This window comes from Haliaeetus leucocephalus, unplaced genomic scaffold (genome assembly GCF_000737465.1).
Source record: "Haliaeetus leucocephalus isolate CR32 unplaced genomic scaffold, Haliaeetus_leucocephalus-4.0 Scaffold140, whole genome shotgun sequence".
Classification (NCBI taxonomy): Eukaryota; Metazoa; Chordata; class Aves; order Accipitriformes; family Accipitridae; genus Haliaeetus; species Haliaeetus leucocephalus.
The window spans coordinates 9,473,825-9,493,620 of NW_010972576.1; the positions used below are offsets into that span (position 1 = coordinate 9,473,825).

General features: G+C 37.0%; 1 protein-coding gene across 2 annotated transcripts in view; it reads left to right on the forward strand.

The window, feature by feature from the left end:
* The window catches only part of GRID2 (glutamate receptor, ionotropic, delta 2), a 734,176-nt gene that overhangs the window by 516,223 nt on the left and 198,157 nt on the right, over window positions 1-19,796 (forward strand). For both annotated transcript variants that reach the window (XM_010586162.1, XM_010586163.1), the window contains one exon: window positions 5,045-5,164. In XM_010586162.1, coding sequence (XP_010584464.1) covers window positions 5,045-5,164 — 120 coding nt within the window. The remainder of the gene's footprint in view (window positions 1-5,044; window positions 5,165-19,796) is intronic.

Genomic DNA, 19,796 nt, shown 5'->3' on the forward strand with positions numbered 1-19,796 from the left:
GGTGGTGTGGGGGGGGGGGGGGGGGGGGGGGGGGCGGTAAGATTTAAGGAAGAGATGCCTAATTCCAGCCTGCCTGCCTTAGAAAAGGACTAGCAACTGAAGTAGCTGTTCTGGCAGCAGCAAAGCGGAAGTGACGTTGCTATCTACTGCTGTGCACATCTGAGCTCTAGCTGTTAAAAAAGCAGGAAAAACCAGTTCCAGAGGAAGCTTTTTCTGGAAGAAAATCGAACTTCTAGAATCAGAGATCCAGAAACAGGAATATCTGGCAGTTTTAGCTGCAGAGGGAATCTCTCTCTGATTTCTAGAGGGGAAAATAAGGAAAGAGATGGGAAATCTCTATAAAGCTACACACTAAAGAAGGTAAGAGGAAGGGATGCTGGTGTTCTACCTGCAGCAGCAGTTGTTGAAAATAGAACTCTGGCGGTAAATAAACTGATTTCTTTATGATTAATGAGCTTAATAGGGAAGAGCAGGGAATGAGGGGGAATTAGAGTTTCAAACATTTCTTGAAATGGCAAAATAGCTGTCTGAATCATTCACTATTGTCATTTGTTACTTTCACAGTTGAACATTTGATTCCTGCATCGCTATTTCTACAAACAACTCCAGCTGATTGGAAAAAGTCTAAAAAAACATTTTAAGCCCACTACAATTACTAAAATCTAATATTTGTTTCTGCCCATTCTGGAACTGAATAAATAGTTAAATTCATCAGGAAATACAATCCTTCTAATGAATTTGGCCAGCTCTAGCTATTAGTTCTAAATTCACTTCTGTAATAGAAACTATCCCCAAACACATGCTCACTTGTTTATTTCTCAGTAAAGCTATTTTACAGTGAAAGAAATAAGTATTACCAGAAAATAATGCTACTGTTGGAAAAATTAATCTTCCCAAATAGCCTGAGAATAAATGTAAGTAGGATTATATGGAGGATCAACTCAGAAAAATGACATCAAGTGACTTCATATATCTTCTCTCACGCTTACCTGATCTCTTCCCAGTCATATTTGTTTAGCTCACTGACAAACAGCAAATTTTTAGTGCTTGCAGCGACATAGAGCCTATTCCTTTGTGGAAAATGCACTGTGCCTTGTGCTATTTCATGAATCATAGGTGGAATTGTCAACCAGTTCTGGTCTCGGAAATGTCACTGATGTTCAGTGGTGACATGCGAAAAAGATGCCAAATTGTTTTTCAGGTAATAGATCAGACTCTCTTTGCTAGCAGCTAAAAATCATGTGTTGAGAACGCCACAGTGTTTTCAATACCAGATTTTTTCAAGAATAAAATGTGAAACTTATTTAATGCTTTTAGCAGTTTTTTTCTGCCTGTAACCACAGTTTTTTTCCTTAATTGCAAAATAGCTAGTGTCTGAGCATAACTGTATTTTGAAAAAAAGAGGAAGTTTGAACAGGAACTGTGAGAGCAAGTACAATATTTTATAACTGATGATTGGCAAGCTGACATTCCCAAGTGAGGTCCTGACTGCTAGGGTAAATAGTGCTTTCTTCAGAGACTTACAGTATAGTAGTGCCTAAGCATATATAAACTGTAGTTTATCTTGCCAGTCTAGATGGGACTTGAGTAGGCTTTAACTACATTGCCAAGCTTTATAACAGCTCTGCGAAGCCCAGAGCAGTGATCAGAAATGTAAGTAAAACATTTTTGTCCTAACGACTGACATTTCACTCTTCAGTTTTAAATGTGTCAGGAAATTGCATGGTTGCAGCTCAACCTTAGAGGAATTTGAGAGAGTAGATAATAAATGTCTCTTCATTTTTCCCCAAATAGCATTGTTTCTGCAAGTTAAATGGAATGAAAAATTTCTTTGACTCTTACCCATTATCATAATTAACCCTAAAATAACTTGGAAAAATCTCATCAGGAAGTTACTGGATCAGTAGCTGTCGTACAGATGTCCATTTCCTCTGTGATCTCCTTTCACTATGCATTAGCAGAGGGATAAAACACATGCCATAAATCAAGTAAGTGCTTTAGAGGGATCCACATGGTGAAAGACTAAGCAGAATAATTGGAGCGGTGTCCTGAAACTCTTCCTAGGCAATACGCTGTCCCACTCCATCAGCCCTAAGCAACAAAGCAGACTCGTGTAGGCCTTGTAAAAAGGCTGTGTGGGACAATGAGGACTAGTAGAGAGCAATAACAGGATTGGCTGGCCTGCAGGTCCAGCAAGGTAGGTCCCAGGTAGAGAGGAGGCATCAGGACCTCCAAGAAGCCTCCTATCAGATTTAGTGTTGTTGTTGGTATTATACGGGTGGTTCTTCACTGTTTTGTCTTTCTGCCTCTGCCCTTTCCAAGCCAGGAGTGTTCTCATCTAAGCTGAGCTCTTATTACACTATTTGCAGATGTACACAGTCTAGGAAAGAAAGCTCTAATCAAAGACACCCTTACATGAGAAATTTTCAAAGCGTGATAAAATTGCCAAAATAGGTGAATGAGAAAAATTGTTGTTATGGTTACTGCTGCATTTCAGACAAATAAAAAGAACTAACAGACTTAGAGTTTGTATCTTGCCCCAACAGTTGCAGCCATTTAAAAATCAAGGTAAATAAACTTGCACAGTGGTTTTGGATAGAGATTCAATTCCAAAATATGGTAGGTAAGTTCTGTCAACCTGTACTATATGTTAGGGCCCGTGTATTTCCAAAGAATCCTGTGTTTTCTTAAAAAGTAGATTTCATTATTTCAAATGTAACTGAGGTGAAATACTTCTTCAAATTATCTTTATTTTTATCATATTTGTTCAAATACAGGCAAAGGTTATAAAAAATAAAAGAAGTTGACTAGAATTTTAAATTGGTGTCTCAAGTCTCAAAAAATCATTTACATTTTAGACATGATTCTGTCTTCATGTCCCATAAATTATTGGGAACACTTTCAATCTGGAAAATAAAATCACTTTAATTTTTCTATATTGAAAGTTCCCAATTTAAAACTACTTTTTCACAAAATAAGAAAAAAGCAAAACACTTTCTACTGTACAAAGCTTCTGTATTAACAGATTTTAATTTTTGTTGAATATTTCCTTTCTTTAATCATTTTGTTCTGGAGTTTGCCCTTCCTTTTTCCAGTCCTTGCTTGTGGCTCACTTGAAATCATGGTGCAGCTCAGAAGGTCTATAATGGTTTAATTATTTTTTCTATTTTACCTACCTCAGACCCACAGGTTTAATTCACATTGTCAGGGAAAAAGTTTTAGGAAGTAATATAGGAAATATGAAGTATAATGTAATAAAAGTAGTATACAGTAAGGGGTCAGAGTGGTGCAGGACTAGGAACAGGTGTACGCTGTCAGGGAGGGCAAGTCAGCCAGATGGAGGCTTTCAGGGGTCAGATGGGGATCCCAAGCCTTGCAGATCTGTGCTGCTTTGCAGGCATTTCTACATCACATGTACCATGAAATTCTGGCTTAATTAATCAAAAAGCCAGATGAGACTGTATGAGAAAAAAAGTATGTGAAACAGGTTTTATTTCTGGTTCGTGAATAGGATGTAGTCAAATTTAAGTTAGCAGAAAACATTTATATTCTGAAACTCAGTTATTTATCTAAGGATATGTTCAAGTGATTTTGCAGGTAAACAACGCAAGCTCACTCTGTCTTTGCTCTGAACCAGCCAGAGGTGTGCTAACCCCAATCTAAAAGCCATGAAAGGTGTGATTATTACAGGATTGTGTTCAAGCTAATAAGTAACCTCAGTGTCATGCTAACCATCAAAATTGTCTGGCTAGCTCTCACCAAGGAGCTGGAAATGACCTGGAGTCTTCCTGCAAAAGCCTGTGCAGATGTACCCTTAATCAGGATGTTGTTTTTTTCCTTTTATTTTTAATTTTCATTCTAGTATCTCTTCCAAAAAGTAAATATTATAAAAAGTTTTTAAAAAATTAAAAATATATGTACATACACAAAGTATTATCTTGTTTCTAACTGAAAATGGCACTTCATGGAATATTTATGTATTATTATTCCAGGTTTTTCAGTTCAAATAATAAAGCTCTTAACTGTAAGAGCAATCACAACTGCAAAACTCTTGCTTTACCAGAGGCAGATTTTTTTTCTTGTACATACTTAAAATATTGTTCAAGTTTTTTTGAGGGAGTAGGGTAAACATCTAATTTTCCCTGAATCTGAAAACTGAAGGAATTTTGTAAGGCTAAAGGTTTTCATTGTAGGCATTTCACGTGGCTCTGTTGATTTTACAGTTCAGGTCATTGCAGTTCTTATACAACGATGAAATGTGTGTCATGTTGAATTAACCCTGGAATATATTTTGAGTATTGCTATGGCATGTACAGCCCTTTCAACTCTGATTCTTTATAGTAAATATTCACTGTTTAATCTTTAGTATTTTAACCCCTTCTGACAAAAATGTAAAAAAATAAAAGCAAGCTTGAAAATACACTGCACTGCTGCTCATGTCATGCATTCTGAGTGGTAGACAAGAATTGTGGAGGAAAACAGAAAAATCAATATATTTAGCTAGACAAGCCCCTCTTCATTTGTGTGGATCACTTGTGTTGGGCTCAAAAAACATCTAAATTTATCCAAAACTCAACCTGATCTTATGTGGAAATCTCTTCTGGGTGAGAAACATTGGTGGGGGGAAGCAAAAATAAACAAACAAACAAAACTAATTTTTATGCAATTTTTTAATATATATTTGTCTTCAGTTTTGCTTCCAATAAAATTAGTGCAAAACTTTTTTTTTTTTAATGGGGCTAGAATGTCTATACATATATACTGATGGGCCAAAGAAAAATTGGAGTGCAAATACACTAAGACTATTGCTTGTATTGCATCTGCTTAGCATTGCTGAGTGATTCTTCTGTGAAGAGCTTAAATGATGCAGGAACAATTTAGGCTTCAGAATTTCAAGGGAAATGTGGTCTTTGGAAAACTGTCCTAGTTCTGGTAGTTGTGTATGTATTCTGCATGTTTAGTGCACAAATCCCTTGGAGAAACAAAAGGTTATTAGAATTGTCTACTTCTGAGTTTTCACTCCGTTGTCCTTTTTTTCCAATAGGGTGGAGTAAATGGCTTGACTGGAGAACTGGAATTTGCAGAAAATGGGGGGAATCCCAATGTGCATTTTGAAATTCTGGGGACAAATTATGGAGAAGATCTTGGCAGAGGCATCCGCAAGGTGAGGCTACATATATTCAAACAAGAGACTATCTTCACTGTTTTTTTAAAAACCTTTCTTGTGTTCTATGTTAGTAGAAGATGGCAGATAACATGCTGTTGTGTATCATTAAGAGGAGTAAGAAATGGGAGAAGTCTTGGAACTTCTAGGTACCCATCTATTTTATTATTGCAAAGAGGCTTTGCAGTTGGTTGTGTTGATCAAGGTGTGGTTTGTAATACAGACTGTCAAGCTGCTGGTCGACTGTCCCAAAAGACCAGTGAAAGCTGTTGTTTTGTAACCCTTGCAACCCATTTCCAAAATAGCAAATTTTACATTGGGTTATGTTTAGAGCACCCGGAATAGCACTTGATACTTATGGTCAAAGGGGGCTGCTGCAACTGTTAGGTGATTAAAATTCATAGGTACAGAAAGAGAAAATCTGTTGTAACATAGACAAAATTTCTGTAATCTCTCGTCCTCATGAAATAAGTACCTGATGTTTTAGTAGAAATTAACTTTTACAGAATAAGCGTAATGTTATGTATTCAGCTGCCAGACACAGTCCAAATACTTGGACTTAGATTGTTTGAGGAAATGACGTACATCTCCAGCAAAATTACGTTTTCTTGGTATTTTGGTTTTGCTAGTCTGTAAAAATAAATTTGTCCTGTGGTAAGGAATGGTGGAAGCAGGTCTCTATTTGCAATGTGTGTCCTTAACTTTGGACAACTACCCATCTGGGATGACAAAAGTAGCAAAAATCTTATAATACCTCTTAGGAAAATAAAAGACTAATAGGCTTTTCCAAGAGCAACTCTCCTTCAAAGACAGACCTCCTGAAAGATAATACCAAGATCTCTTTATTTAGTGTATTGGATCACACTGGTTTTTGTGAGGAACCTGCAGTGATTGTCTGAAAGCAAACGACAGAGAAAGTTATCTTAATGTATGTAAACTGGTTCCCTGTGTCAGTGTCACTATATGATGGAGTACATCATTTGTCTGCATACCTTCTGCAGTAACAGATAAGTGCTTTGAAAGAAGGGAGAGATAAATAAGAAGTTAAAAGTGTCTCTACACTCCTGAAATTTCTCATCTGTTATTCATTGGAATTGTTATTCCATTCCTGCTGTTTCATCTGTTGTCAATACCTTAATGTACACACGTGCCTATAGTTATGTCACCTTGAGCAGAGATCTTGACAGATATTTCAGAAACTAAATGGAGCTGGATCTTGTTGATATTTGGAGGCGCGCTTCGCAGTCTTTAGGCAAGCAGAATGTTGGATGAGACCTTTCCCTTACCTATAAATTCAGTCTGTTTTGACATATTTTGACTTGATTTATTTTCCATGCTACGCATTAAGGAGCTATTTATTCTTTAGAACAACCAGGTAGTCCTTCCTAAGACAAATCTGTATCTCTTCATTTAATCTAATTGGTTAACTTTGGCTGGTTTTCGACTTCAGACCTGTCTGGGTGAATGCCTGACCGAAGCATTAAATTGCGTTCTTCCATTTCACAAAAAGTTAGAAGAGAGACCCACAGAAAAGTCTTGGAAATATAGAAGCACAAAAAGACTTCCTAGCCTTTCTAACTCTTTTCCGATGGTATAATTTAGATGTATGGTACAAATTTAAACTATGGTACAGTTTACTTTTAAAGAAGAGATTAATGACCATGGGCACAAGTAAGTTGTGCAAAACAATGAGGTAGTACAAACAGGCTTTTTAAACCTTCCTTGTTTACCCTTTATCATAGTTCAAGGACAGAGACATTCACTGCTTTGAAAGGAAATAGATTTGAAGTTGGTCAAAGAGAATAGAATTTTGCACAGAATATAATTAGACCGTGAAACTCAGTGTCACAAGGCCATGTTCAAGAGAAAAGCAAAGTTAAAAAGTAAGATACTGAAAGTATGTATTTTTATGTTTGCCGAGATAAGCATTCAAAATTAAATATAGAGATTATAAGAAAATTTCCTATTGAAGGTTGGACTATAAATGTCTATCCTTAGAGTTTTGTGATGCACTACAGATGGTTAAAAAGAAGAACCTGTCCAGAGCAGAACAGATTTAATCTGTTCCAATTTTTTTTCTAAACAGCATTCAGTGATCCAGAGAAAGCTTTAGAAAGAATCCTGGTGTAGAGAAAAGAATTTTCTTTAGAAAGAAATTTCTGTTTATATTGTGAGAATGTGATAATTGTTCTTGGAAGTGTCTTTCAAAATAATTTTCAAAGTAATTCCAATTATATATTGTAATTTTTTTACACTAAATTGAATAGTAAAAGGATTTAAAATAAATATGGCATTTATAATCAATGTCACAATGTTAAAAAAACAAGCTGGGGATCCTAAAACATTTACATCAGAGGTAGAGAAAAAAATTTTTAGAGGGAAAATGCCATATGTTCATTTTACTCTTTTGACAAAAGTTCACATATTTTATCTTTGATTAGGTTTTACTTTACAGTGTATAAGCCACTAGTGTTGGAAGCAAATCACAATAATTACAGGAGTGAGATATATTTTTGTTAGCTACACTAATTAAAGTGCACTTCAGATTTTCACATATTTAGTGGTCTGACTACAGAACTACCTAACCATTTTTATTTCTCAACTCTAGTGGAAGCAGCTGCAATTAGCAGACTGACTGAAATTTCTAAACAAATGCATCTTCCCTAATTAACATGTTTCCAAGTGCTTTTATAGCAGATAATGAAGGGTGAAATCATGACAAAAGGCCCATTGAAGTCATTGGGACCAGAAGCTCACACCAAGTCAAGTGTGTAAAGATTTCTTCCCTCCCCCCCTCCCCGCCCTGCCCCGAGGAACAATCAATTGATTTTAGTTAAAGCAAGTAAAATTTTAAAATGCATTCGAATTTTTCAAGAGTCCAAATTCTGCTTGAAGTCAGTTCTGTCTGAGTTCTGGAGTCATTTGGTTACTTCTCAGAAGTTCACTTATATTCACAGGTTAATATTGCTAGGACTCAAAAAAAGCAGACAGTTTAGTGAACACCAAGAATTCATGTTTAAGTTTGTTTTTATTGCCCAAATTAAGCCATGTATCTAGCAGAAACTGTCTACAAGTCCTCTCCTTCAACTTTCATGAGCTACTGTCATATGTGGAAAGCAGTGGGAGCATTCATGTGGAAGTTCATTGTGTTGGGAGTCCTTCATCTAGTGACAAGTTAGCAAATTCAGGAGTGGGGTTTGCCTGAAATACAAGTTTTGTACCCTTATGTCTGTAAACGCTATCCATCACCTTGCAGACCACAGATCGCTTAGGTTATATGTGTTGCCAGAGTTGGGTACTTGGAGTAATACAGTCAGATCACTGCCAGATAGTGATTTTATTGACACCAGTGGTGTTACCATCCCAAAGGAACTGCAGAAAAACTCTTGCTTTTACACATCATGCTGTGGCTTGCATTTGTGCAGATATAGTTATATTCAATGGGAGACATGGGTGTATTTCTGACATTTCTCTGTTGGCATTTGTCTGTTGGTATTTGACATTTGAGTATGTGTTCTTTGACATTTAAATTTCAACGCAATACTTTTATCTATACTGTTGAAATAAAAGCTGCTATTCCTGCGAATAACCATCCAACAAACAAATGAACAAAAGGCGGTTGATAGCTCAGAGGAGTACTGTCTTATATCTTAGTGGCATACAAAACAGCACTGCAGAAATAAAGTGGTGTTCTTGTTGTTTCCAGTGCTCCTTGTAGTTCAGAATGGGCTCATCCTCAAAGGCTCTGTGCTACACCTTTTGAAGTTTAGAGGACTTTCTTCCTGTTCCCACACTGGTTTTCTTACCATGTGTGGACATTTGGAAATTATGGTGCGTTTTGCTCTGCCTCCATATCCGTTAGCAAACACCCACCTCCTGTGTGTTTCTCCTCTCTTCTAAAGAAGATTTCTGTCATTTACTCCCAGTAGGGGAATAAGATGACACACCATGCTCTCGCATCCCTTCCTCGCTGCACCAGGATGTCCATGTCAAGGCTTTCTTTGCATTCAGGACACCTAGGGATGTTTTGGAGTAAGGATAGGGCTGTGGGCGTGCAGGGAAACAGATACCCTGGGTGGGGCACCTGGGTAACCCAGGAGGCTTTGAGCCCTCCGCATTCGTCCAGTAGGGTTGTAGGGGTCTGTCCTAAATTATTTTAATTTGATGACCTTAAGGAGGAAATATTATCTATTTTAATCCAAGAGATATCTGTAGTGTGAGGCGTTTCATGTGAATGTAGTTGAAGGCCTTTGGCCATAATGCCTGACGGATGTGTTGTTCTTCTCTCCCTCTGCCAGTGCGAATGGCAGGACCTTCCCTGTGGAGTCAATGCATGCAGGTTTTTCTTTCATGGATTATTAAGAGTTACGTGGAACATTCTATAGTTGTGCTATTTATTCAGAGACAGGAAAATGTATTGCATTTTTTGTTTTCATTCTAGTAAAGTAATTGCTACTTCCACTTCATCTGAGAACAGTTGTTGATTGCAATAGTGGCATTGCTTTGTTATTCAGCATATAATTTTTTCTTACGTTTGCATCATGAAGCAACATATATTCCAAGTGTATATTTTGATCTTGGGGAAGTTGCTGTCTCTTCTTATAAAGTTAAAAATTATTTTTTGCATATTTTATCTCTTATTCCCTTTTGCTTCATTAGGTAAAAAAAAGAAGTTATACAGCTCTGCTGACACTTACTAACTAACACTATTTAATAACCAAGAGTGGACAAAGTATTTTCTGCTTGGTTAGCTTCTTGAGGTAAATGATGGGTTCACCTGTTCCCTTTGTGATCGTGATCAAAGGTAGAGCTCTGTAATGTGATTTTTAAAATGTATATATATCAGCACCTGGTACTTCAAGCTGTGATCTGTTTCAGCTGTTTCTAAAGGCTGACATGCTAATTTATGATGTGACTGAAAGACATACTTGCAATTTACAGAGACATTATTATTGATGGTATATTTTCTAGTGCGTTGAAAATAAATGTCGCTGTGTCTGACTGCTTTGCCTCTAGTGTTGATAGAAAAGATGGACCTGTCACAGTACTAACATGATGCTCTCTCTAAAGCAACTTTTAATATATAAGCAGGCTGCTAGAAATGAAATAAACTACTTGGTACTAAAGGTAAAGAGGTAATTAAATACTTTGGTGAACTGGGACCTGCTGTTCCAGTTCAGCACAGTGCTTAAATCTGCTGTAAACCTGCTGGAGAGTACCATTTCTTTCCTTTATTTAGTGCTATGCAATAGATGAAGATACGGTGACTGATTCTCTACTTTCTGCTAACTTCTGCAAATCTTTTGTGAAATTTCAGTGAAATTTAATTTGGCTGGAAAGTGTTGGGAATTTACATGTTATCAGAATGAAACTAGCGTTAGTAGAGAACTGTGATTTACTTGAAAGTGCACTTCTGTTTAGCTTAAAAGTCAAACTAAATGCTTATTTGAGTCTAATGGAAAATGGAAAAAAGCTTCTATCCATAATTGTATTCCTGAATTTTAGAAAATTTAAAAGTTTAAAAAATTTCCCTCTCTTTGTTTTTGAGTAAAGCATTTTCTTTTAAAATCTGAGACTGCAGAGAGACAGACTGACTCAAAGTAATCAATAGTGTACCATCTGGAGAATTTGTCAAGTTTTGGACACTCTGAATCAGATGGGGGTGGGGGAAAATCTAAATCTTGGTGCTGGACTGTTCAGGTGCCTGCTCGGACCCCAAGATGTTTGTCTGGATGAGTGAGTATTTCAGTGTTCATGCCAAATGCAGAGTAAAGAAGCCAGAGGTGGATTCAGTGGCTTGGTGGATACTTCCACAGGAATATGGAACACCAAGGTTCAAGTCCTCCTTCTAGTGATCATTAATAAATGCAGAGCAGAGCTGCTACTACAGGCAGTCTTATGAGCAACCTGTTCCTTGTGAATTATTCACCTGTGGAGCAGGACATCCACCAGGAATACATGAGAGCCAGGATCAGGTTTATGAGCAAAATCACCCAGGACTCAAACTCCAAACTAATGCCCACAAAGCCAAGGCAAACCTAGTGCAATAGAGACATATTATCTTACCTATTTCTCCTTAGAAGCAGCACAATCAGCCATGTCTGCTAAGCTCCAGTATGCTCAGGCATTTGAACATAGCGGGACCTGTTGTAAAACAGAAATGTGATTTTAGGCTGTAAGACAAGCTGGTGTCCAGATTTCCCAGTCTAGAATAAGGTTAGGTGCCTGGGTTAAAATTCAACTGTCCTGGTTTCAAATAATTAAGATAGAGGTTTATCCAGTTTTCAGCATGTAGGGTGGATCGCTTTTAGCAGGGACATTTACAGGGCTAAAGGAGTGGGATTTGAACCACCCAAAAATCTTTCGAACCTCTGAGTAACAGCAGCACTCCGGAGTGAAGAGGGGTTTGATCCTGCATTGGGAACAGTGGGGGAAAAGGGAAAATGTAGGGTGGAGGAGGGGAGAGTGCAATGGGACCCTGGGGAGAAGCATTGATGCCAAACAGAAATTCCCCTTGGGACCTTGGTGCTCTGTAGTATTTCTCTTGGCAATTTTGGCAGGGATGAGTCCATCCCTCTTTTGCTCGGAATTTTCATTCTTGTCAAAACTGATATGAATGTTCTTACTGAAAACGGCTTTCAGTGGATTGGGAACTGCCTGTTTTGACTGATTGCTTTCATTAGCTAGAGACAAATCTTTTTTATGCACTTTAAATTATATAGTTTCATGGTTTTTATTCATTTTTGTTCATTGGGATAAGAGGTTACATTTTACCCATCTCCTGTCGAAAATGCAGTTGTCTTGACAGCAAAGAACAGGAGAAATATTTTCCATTTTCAAAGTTGTGTTTTTAATTTCCTTTAATATCTTGTTATGACAATGGAAAATTGAGAAAGATCAGTCAAAAAATAATACAAAAAAAAGCGCTAGGAATTCTATTAGTAACTCCTGTTTTCTGTTGATGCTGCTAGGCAAGTGCCTAACCACAGAGGCTCCTGTGTGTTTATTCTGTGCTTCAAAATGGGCATAAGAGCAAAGAATGATACGGAACTTAATTCATTTATTTTTTTGCAGCAGAGATTTTTTTTGTCCTGAAAAATTTTGAATAGCAGAAATAGGGTGGGTGGGTTTTTTAATAACTACAGTGGGAAAGATAATTTGGATTTGAATGTTGGTCAGGTTAATGTAGCGTGTGAAGCTTGATTTGTATTCATTAGATGGTTTTCCTTCATTTTGGGGTTCTTCTCTTCCCCTTGAACTGCTTGCAGTCAGCTGCAGGTCAGCCAGGCCAAGGGATTATTTCACTTTTGTTTTTCCAAATTTGATATTTGCAACTAGTAACCCTTTACAGTTTTCGGTATGATTGGTTGGGCCACTTCTGAAATAACTTTACTATGGTTATATGGCTTTTTCTTCTACTTGAATAGCTGTGAAAGCCTCCTGGTAAACATGGATCTACAGAACTGACTGGCAAGTTGTGGTGAATTTTTATCCTCAAATACTTCAGCTGAGCAAATTAGCTTTGTAAGTCTCTTCAGAGGTCTGAAGTGCTTGGGAACTTTGAAGTGCCTCAAAACTGACATTTTGAATAATGTCAGAAGGAACTGTGTATGATTTAAGAATGGACTTAATGCTTCATTGACCTCTCAGGCAGTAATGCTTCTATGCAATTTTGGAAATCCCATTAGAGACTTCTCTTCACCTTTAAGGGAGCACTCAGTGGGTGCTGCTTCAAGAATGTGGTTCATCATCCTTGAAATTAATAGGATAAAACACTTAGCTCAACTTGGAATTACTTGTTTTAAGGTGGGGATTCTCAATGAATTATAGATGCCTTTCAGAATTAAAGTTTTCAAAAGTTTTCAATGCTTGTTTTTTGCTCTTTAGAGTTGGTTTGTTTTCGATCAAAGCTATCATCTGATGAAAATTGCTTCATTTCACTAATACTTGTAACTGGAACAAACACACATTTTCCAGTAGCGGGAAGAAGTAATAAGTGCATTTAACCCTCCATTAATCCAAAAGAAGGGGGTGTTGTAGCTAATTTGTTATATGAAGAGGGACATAATAACTATATCTTCAGCAAGTTAAATATTTCCATCCAAATTTGGATGTAAATGGGGTATCCTAGTAAAAAAATTAATAGTAATTGGAAAACCATGTAGACAGGAGAGAGGGATGATAAAAAATTGAGCTGCTTTTAACAGGAGGCATGAAGAGATGGTAGTAGGAAATGGGTCATTTAGCTTTAGCTTTTGAGGGTGGTAAAGGGTATTGTTCAGTTCTCAGAATTAAGACGTCAATGCACAGCCTTGGAAAGGCTGATATGTCTAAGGGTTATAACTGATCTTAGTCCATAATACGTGGAAGTAGACCTACACATATTTCACAAGATTTGATAAATTGTTTGGGTTTTTTGTTTTTTTTTTTTCAAGAACCACAAGCCAAGACTGACACAATTAGATGGCCTGCTATGTCCTGCCAACCATGTCTCCCCACGATAATGAATCATAGAACTGTAGAACAGCCCAGGTTGGACTTCAAAGATCATCTGGTCCAACCTTTCAATAAATTGTTTCTAATTTGCACATTTTGCAAGGGAGTTCTCCTTGAAGGCTGTGTTATCTTGTAGGCTGATAAATGTCATATAAGCCCCTGAAAGGCCTGGAAGGCTCATATTCATCAAAACTTTGCTGGTACAAGTTGTAAAGTAGGCAGAACTGTCTTCTTTTACAGGAAGATCTCTTTGTTCCAAGCTAGTCTATTAGCAGGAAAATATGAAAATGTGTCTTATTAGACACTGAATTATTCATGTATAGCAGAGATGAAAGCAAGTTGGTTTGGGTTTTGTTTATTTGGGGGTTTTTTTGGGTTGTGGGGTTTTTTTGTTTTGTTTTGTTTTTGGTGGAAAGACTTATTTCATTAAGCATGATGCTGAATGATATTATGTTGACATTATTAGGCAGTATCTTCCTGCAGTGGTATAAGCGGCCTTGATAAGGCCAATGACCTTTGCATCTGTGGCCATAGGGTATTCAATGCCACTTTCTACTAAAGCAGAGAGAACCCAAAGCCAAACATTTAATCCCCTGAGTCCTCCCTCCACAGGCTGTGGGATCTAGAGGAGCTAGCCAAGTTATAAGCTGATTGGGAAACTGGTACTCGAACTCAGTGAAAGTGCAGGGCCTGTGGATTTCCACTGAGAACACCTTCTATATATCTGTGTGTGTGTATATATATATGTAGTGTCTACCATCCTCCACCTCCACAGCCGTGGGAGTAGATTTGCAGTGGGCAGGAATGTGAAAACCATCCATGAAGCTGCTAAAGGCTCCCAAATTCATCAGAAGGACGTAGGCATCTATAGGCAAGTGTCAGACAGAGTTACATTAGCAGAGTCAAGGGTCAGCTGTCCCCTGGTGAAGGAGAGTGGTGCCCACCAGGGAGAACAGTTTGAGACAATGGGGAGTATCACGTTTGGGTTGGACCAGAAAATCCGTGTGGGTACAGTGGTTAGCTAAAGGGAGAGAGGAGAAATGATGCGTCAAAGTGTGGAAATTGCTTTCCACTGTTGTTAGCACAACATAGCTGAAAGTACAGTAAATCTTTGTTTGTTGTGGTGTTTTTAAGACAGATAAGAAACTAATAGCAATATATGGGAAGACAGAGAGAAGCATCCCTGTGATTTCAACTTGGATGCTGTATCATTGTTTATAATGTACTGTAGTTTCCAGCTAAATTACTCAGCTCATGTATTTCAAAATATGGCGGAGTTTACTAAGAATAAATCATCATTTGTAAAGGAAAAGTTTTCAATTATATTGTTTTATCTGCCAAAAGATCTTCAGAAGTAAAAGTGCTATGTCATTTTGTCTCAATATTGCATTCATGGCAATACTGAGATATGTTTCCCATAAAGTGATCATAGCTGTATCCTGCAATTAAAAGAAACTTAAAAGTGACTTCTAGAGATAAACAGTTACTTCTTTGTAATTGGTAAGGGCCACCTTCTTGCGCCTTTTAAGTTCTTTACAAATAATAAAGACAAGGATGATGAAGCTTTCGATGACTTCATAATATTTATAGCTCTTTCATAGTGTTGAAAGATTTTTATGATTCAGCCTTAAAATTACAGTGCTCAGATTTTTGCCTGTTCTAAAGTTATGATATAATGCCTTAATCAAAGGGTAAATTACAATAAAAATTAATAATAAATACTCTTGTCATGGTGTATTCCTGCTTTAAAATGCACAGCAGAAGTAATAGAAAAAGTGACACGTATTAAGTCTCAAAGACTTTACATTTTCATCTCAGTAAACAGAATGAATTTAATTTGATAGAACCTCTTTTTCTGAAAAATAAAGCTTTTCAGGAAATTGTAAGCTCTAACAAGGCTTTGAAACACTTTAGGCTAGAAGTAAATAGGGGGAAATACCATGTTTTAAGGAATTTGGCAAGGTGTGTCTGGCGCCCGTGGGAGATGTCTGTTAGAAAATAGCCTCATTGTTACTTCCAATACTACTTCTCTCCATTTCTCAAAACCTGTGAAAATTATTATGGCCATTTCTTTCTTAAGTATAGCAGTGGATAGAATATTTTCCTTGTGTAAACAGAAAAGGATAGGATGGGATAAATTGCAGACGGTCTTCTGTTGAAATTTGAGCTCAAATTAACTTTAATTTTGGTTATATATGTAAAGCTTTTATGACTTGGTTTAGAAAAATGTAGCGTAATATACCAAAACCTGCATGTTTGTTTAAAAAAAAAAAAAAAAAATTGAAGTTGATAACATTTGGATTTAAACTAATAACTTGAACATATTTGCAGTTGGCAGAAACATATGTTGAGAGTAAAGTGCATGGTACAGGAAATGGTGTCTCCCTTAAACCCCTGGAAATAAAGCCCCCTGTTTTTTCATGGACTTATCTGATATTTCTGTCTAGGAGAGAGGGATAAAGAAGCCAAAGCAAAACCAGAGATTAGGAGCCAAGCCACGGCTAGAGCAAGAAAGAGTTCTTTTGCTATGGCTGGGCCATTCTCTGTTTCATGAGTGATCCCAGTGTTATGGCAGATATTGCAATCTCTTCTCTGTTACTGCCACACCCTGCTCTCCTGTGCTAATAATCGTGCTACCCTTTATGTGTATTATCTTTGGCAGTTTTGTGTGCTTTCAATTCATTTACCTGCTGCTTTGCCTCTGTATTTCTTCCATCTTGTCTTTGCTTCCTCATGGTTTCTCTTGAATCTCAGATCTAGTCTCATCTTTGCTGCATTTTCCTGATACACGCTGAACCAGGCTGCTTCTGCACCTTATCTAGTCATAAAACTGTTAGTCTGAAATGCTGGGTTTGGTTTTTGGGGTTTGGTTTTTGGTTTTTTTTAATGCACTTTTATAATAATTAATGTACTTATAGCTCATAAAAATCTGACTTGAAATATGCATTGTACTGCAGTGCCTTAATAATGAGCCTTAAATGTGTTATATGAATATTTTCATGCAACGTGCAGTTTGTATACACCTCTACTGATTTTGCATTATAACTTGATTGCTCTTAAAAATAATAGATTATATTTTAAAGTCTTATACTGGTGTTTTGCATCATTTTGGCTCTAGAATGTTTCAGTACTCTAAACTTATTAGTATTCTGAATTAGTACTCAGGTATTCTTAGCTCTCTAAATTTATTAACTACTGATAAAATGTGTGTTTTCCCCATTCAGTGTGCATGTCTGAGATCTCATTAGTCAGTTTATTTTAAGCCGTGTATTATATTACTTGAGACAAATATTTGACATAAACATGCACAGTAAGAAAATAAATATTTTAGATAGGATCTAGTTAAATAGCATATATCCATGATTAAACCACATTTATCACTCACTGGAACAGTGTCAATTAATGCAATTTTCTTAAAATATTTATTAACTTCTTAAAGGGGGTATCGGTCCCACTCATGCCACAGAGGTTAAACAGTTTTATAAACTCTTTTTCCTTGTATCCATTCGTGTATACATTAAGAGTTAACTTCATCTTCCTATTTATCTTTGCACTGCAGCAACTACCTTGCCTTGCAATCCCTGGACCAGCCATCCAGGCCTGCTGCTAGGTGTATGTTTCTTGCTGCTTCATTAATTTTTTTTCCTCAAGTTACAAGTTCTGCTTCTGATGTTGGAGATTGCCTGAGCCTGCTTTGTCTTGCAAAGTGCGTCACAAGTAATGTTGCATTAGCAAAGAATAGTGTCTGAGAATTCCCATGCTTTGCTGCAGGGATGTAGGCAATGGCATAAAATGCAGGAAAAGTTCATTTGTGCACTGGAAAAACCTGCTCAGAAAAGGTTACAGGAGGGGTAGTCCAAACTTTGAATTAGACAGGAGGTCCAGTTCACTGTCAGAGCAGTTTTGCTCACACAGTGGATTTTAGCTAGTGGGGGGGGTCAGTGGGTATAATTCCACAAAGTTTATTCCAGAATGGGGCTACAACCTGGAAAATGAAGTGCACATGGATAGATTTTTATGTTATCCTGTAACAGCCTGTTGCAGAGGAAGGAACAGGTAAGGTGGAATTTCTGTTCTACAATGGTAATGATATAAGCAAATGTTTTATACAAAGCCCAATCTACAGTACTTGGATAGTCAATATGTCTGGTTTCTAGCAGAAAGATTTTAAAGTACAGCCTTTAGGTCAGTGTAGACTAAGGTAAATTGTATTTCCCCAATATTTGTTGACCTATTTGTTCACAAATTACCTTTTCAAATGTGTTTGAAAGACTAGAATAATTCACAGCTAGTTTGGTCTACAGTAAAGTTATGATGAGTCTCTTGATACGCTTGATTCTGGATAGTTAAATTGATTTCTCTGTTTGGCCTCAGGGCTTGTTGTACGCTGAACAGCGTGTGGAAGTTATTGTCCTCTCTTGCTAGTAACTTTACTGCTGAAGACCTTGCACCCTGCTTGCTTTTAGCTTTGCCACTTATTGTGTCTGCAGGAAAGCAAACATGACAAGACCAACTAAGTGATGGATATCTTCCCACATGAGAATACAATCTTTATGTTGCTTTGTGACTGTAGGCCACCAACAGATTGCATTAAACAGGGACTGATGCACTGAATACAAATGTTTTTAGCATCCCTACATACTGAAGCATTTCCATTCAGTCCAAAGGGGAGTGAATTTCACATCAAACTGATTTCATGGCAAAGATTTTCATTCTGCTTTTACAATTTGGGGGGGATGAGGACAAACATGATAGGAAACTTTAATAAGAAGTTCTGATATTCTTTTTCTGATAGTGTACTGAATCCCCATTTGTTTAATATGTTCAGTATGTAACATCATACTCCACATATATTACAGATTGATTCCTCGGAATTCTTTTTGGTTCTGACTGTATATTCCTTCTAAGTTTTATTAGGCTCTTTTCTAACAGCATTTCTGTCAGTCAGTCCATTAGTCATTAGAAGCTGCTTTCTAGTTTGTTGTGCCACTTTAGCATATTGAGGTAAATCATTTCTGCAAGAGAAAATGAAAACATCAATAAAGAAAACACAGAATGTTATGATACCTTGTTAAAGAAATGTTCGTCCTCATCATTATTTTATTTTGTATTTTCTTATTCATTGCATTTGCCTTAGAAAGAGAGGAAAAGCCCGTATGTAAGTGTCTGGTCTAGTTAAATCCATTTTAATAAAAGGACTTAATACCACTCTAAACCTTCAAAGACCATTGATAAAATGAAGTGGAAGTGTATTTCTCTCTGCCTCTCTCTTTTTCCTTTTCTTTTCTTTTCTTTTTTTTTAACACTTTTACCATATCTTTTGAAAGGTGCCTTGGCAAGTGCAAACATAATCACATATAATCATGTGCCAGACTGGCCAAGTTCTATCATCAGTGTGATCTCTCTTAAATCCTCCTGTTGAACATAAACCCCCAAATCTTTCTGTAGAAGTCAAAGTACATTCACGTGGATTACATCTATCCATTGAAAGGTTACATGTTCAGTTGTTGGTTATTATCTTAGCTCAGCAAAACAGTAATCTTCACCTGGGTGTGAAAAAGAGAAGGGTGCTGGCTTTTTGCTAGCTGTATTTTTCAAACTGTGGGGATAGCAGTAGACTCAGAATTGCAAGAGGCCATTGACTTGAAGATGTTGCAGTCCTTTGGAGACCACAAATAGCAGACTTATGACAGATATTTTAATGAAACATTTTGGAGTAGGACAATTTAAACTTCTCAACCTAAAAGTCTTGAGATAACCTTAGGCAAAAAAATGGATGTCGTGACTTCTTCAAAAAAAATCAATCATGCTGAACAGCATAGCGTGGGTGCTTACCTGTAACAAGACCATTAAGAGTTGGGGAAAAAAGCAGCCTGTTAACTTGCCATTTGGGGTTTTGAAAGAAGAAAAAGTACGGGATAGAGCTAAGCGATAAAGTCCCCGCATTCTGGAGAAGTCAGCTAAAATTGAAAATAAAACTTACACACTGCTATGAACTTGGCTGTAGAAGGCAGATGTTTCTTAATATTCTACTTTGAAAAACCTGTTTGAAATAGAAAAAAAAGTTAAATCTTATTTCATAAAGACTCATAGCTTTATCCATAATCTCCTTCTATTTTTTCCAGTTCCAAACACA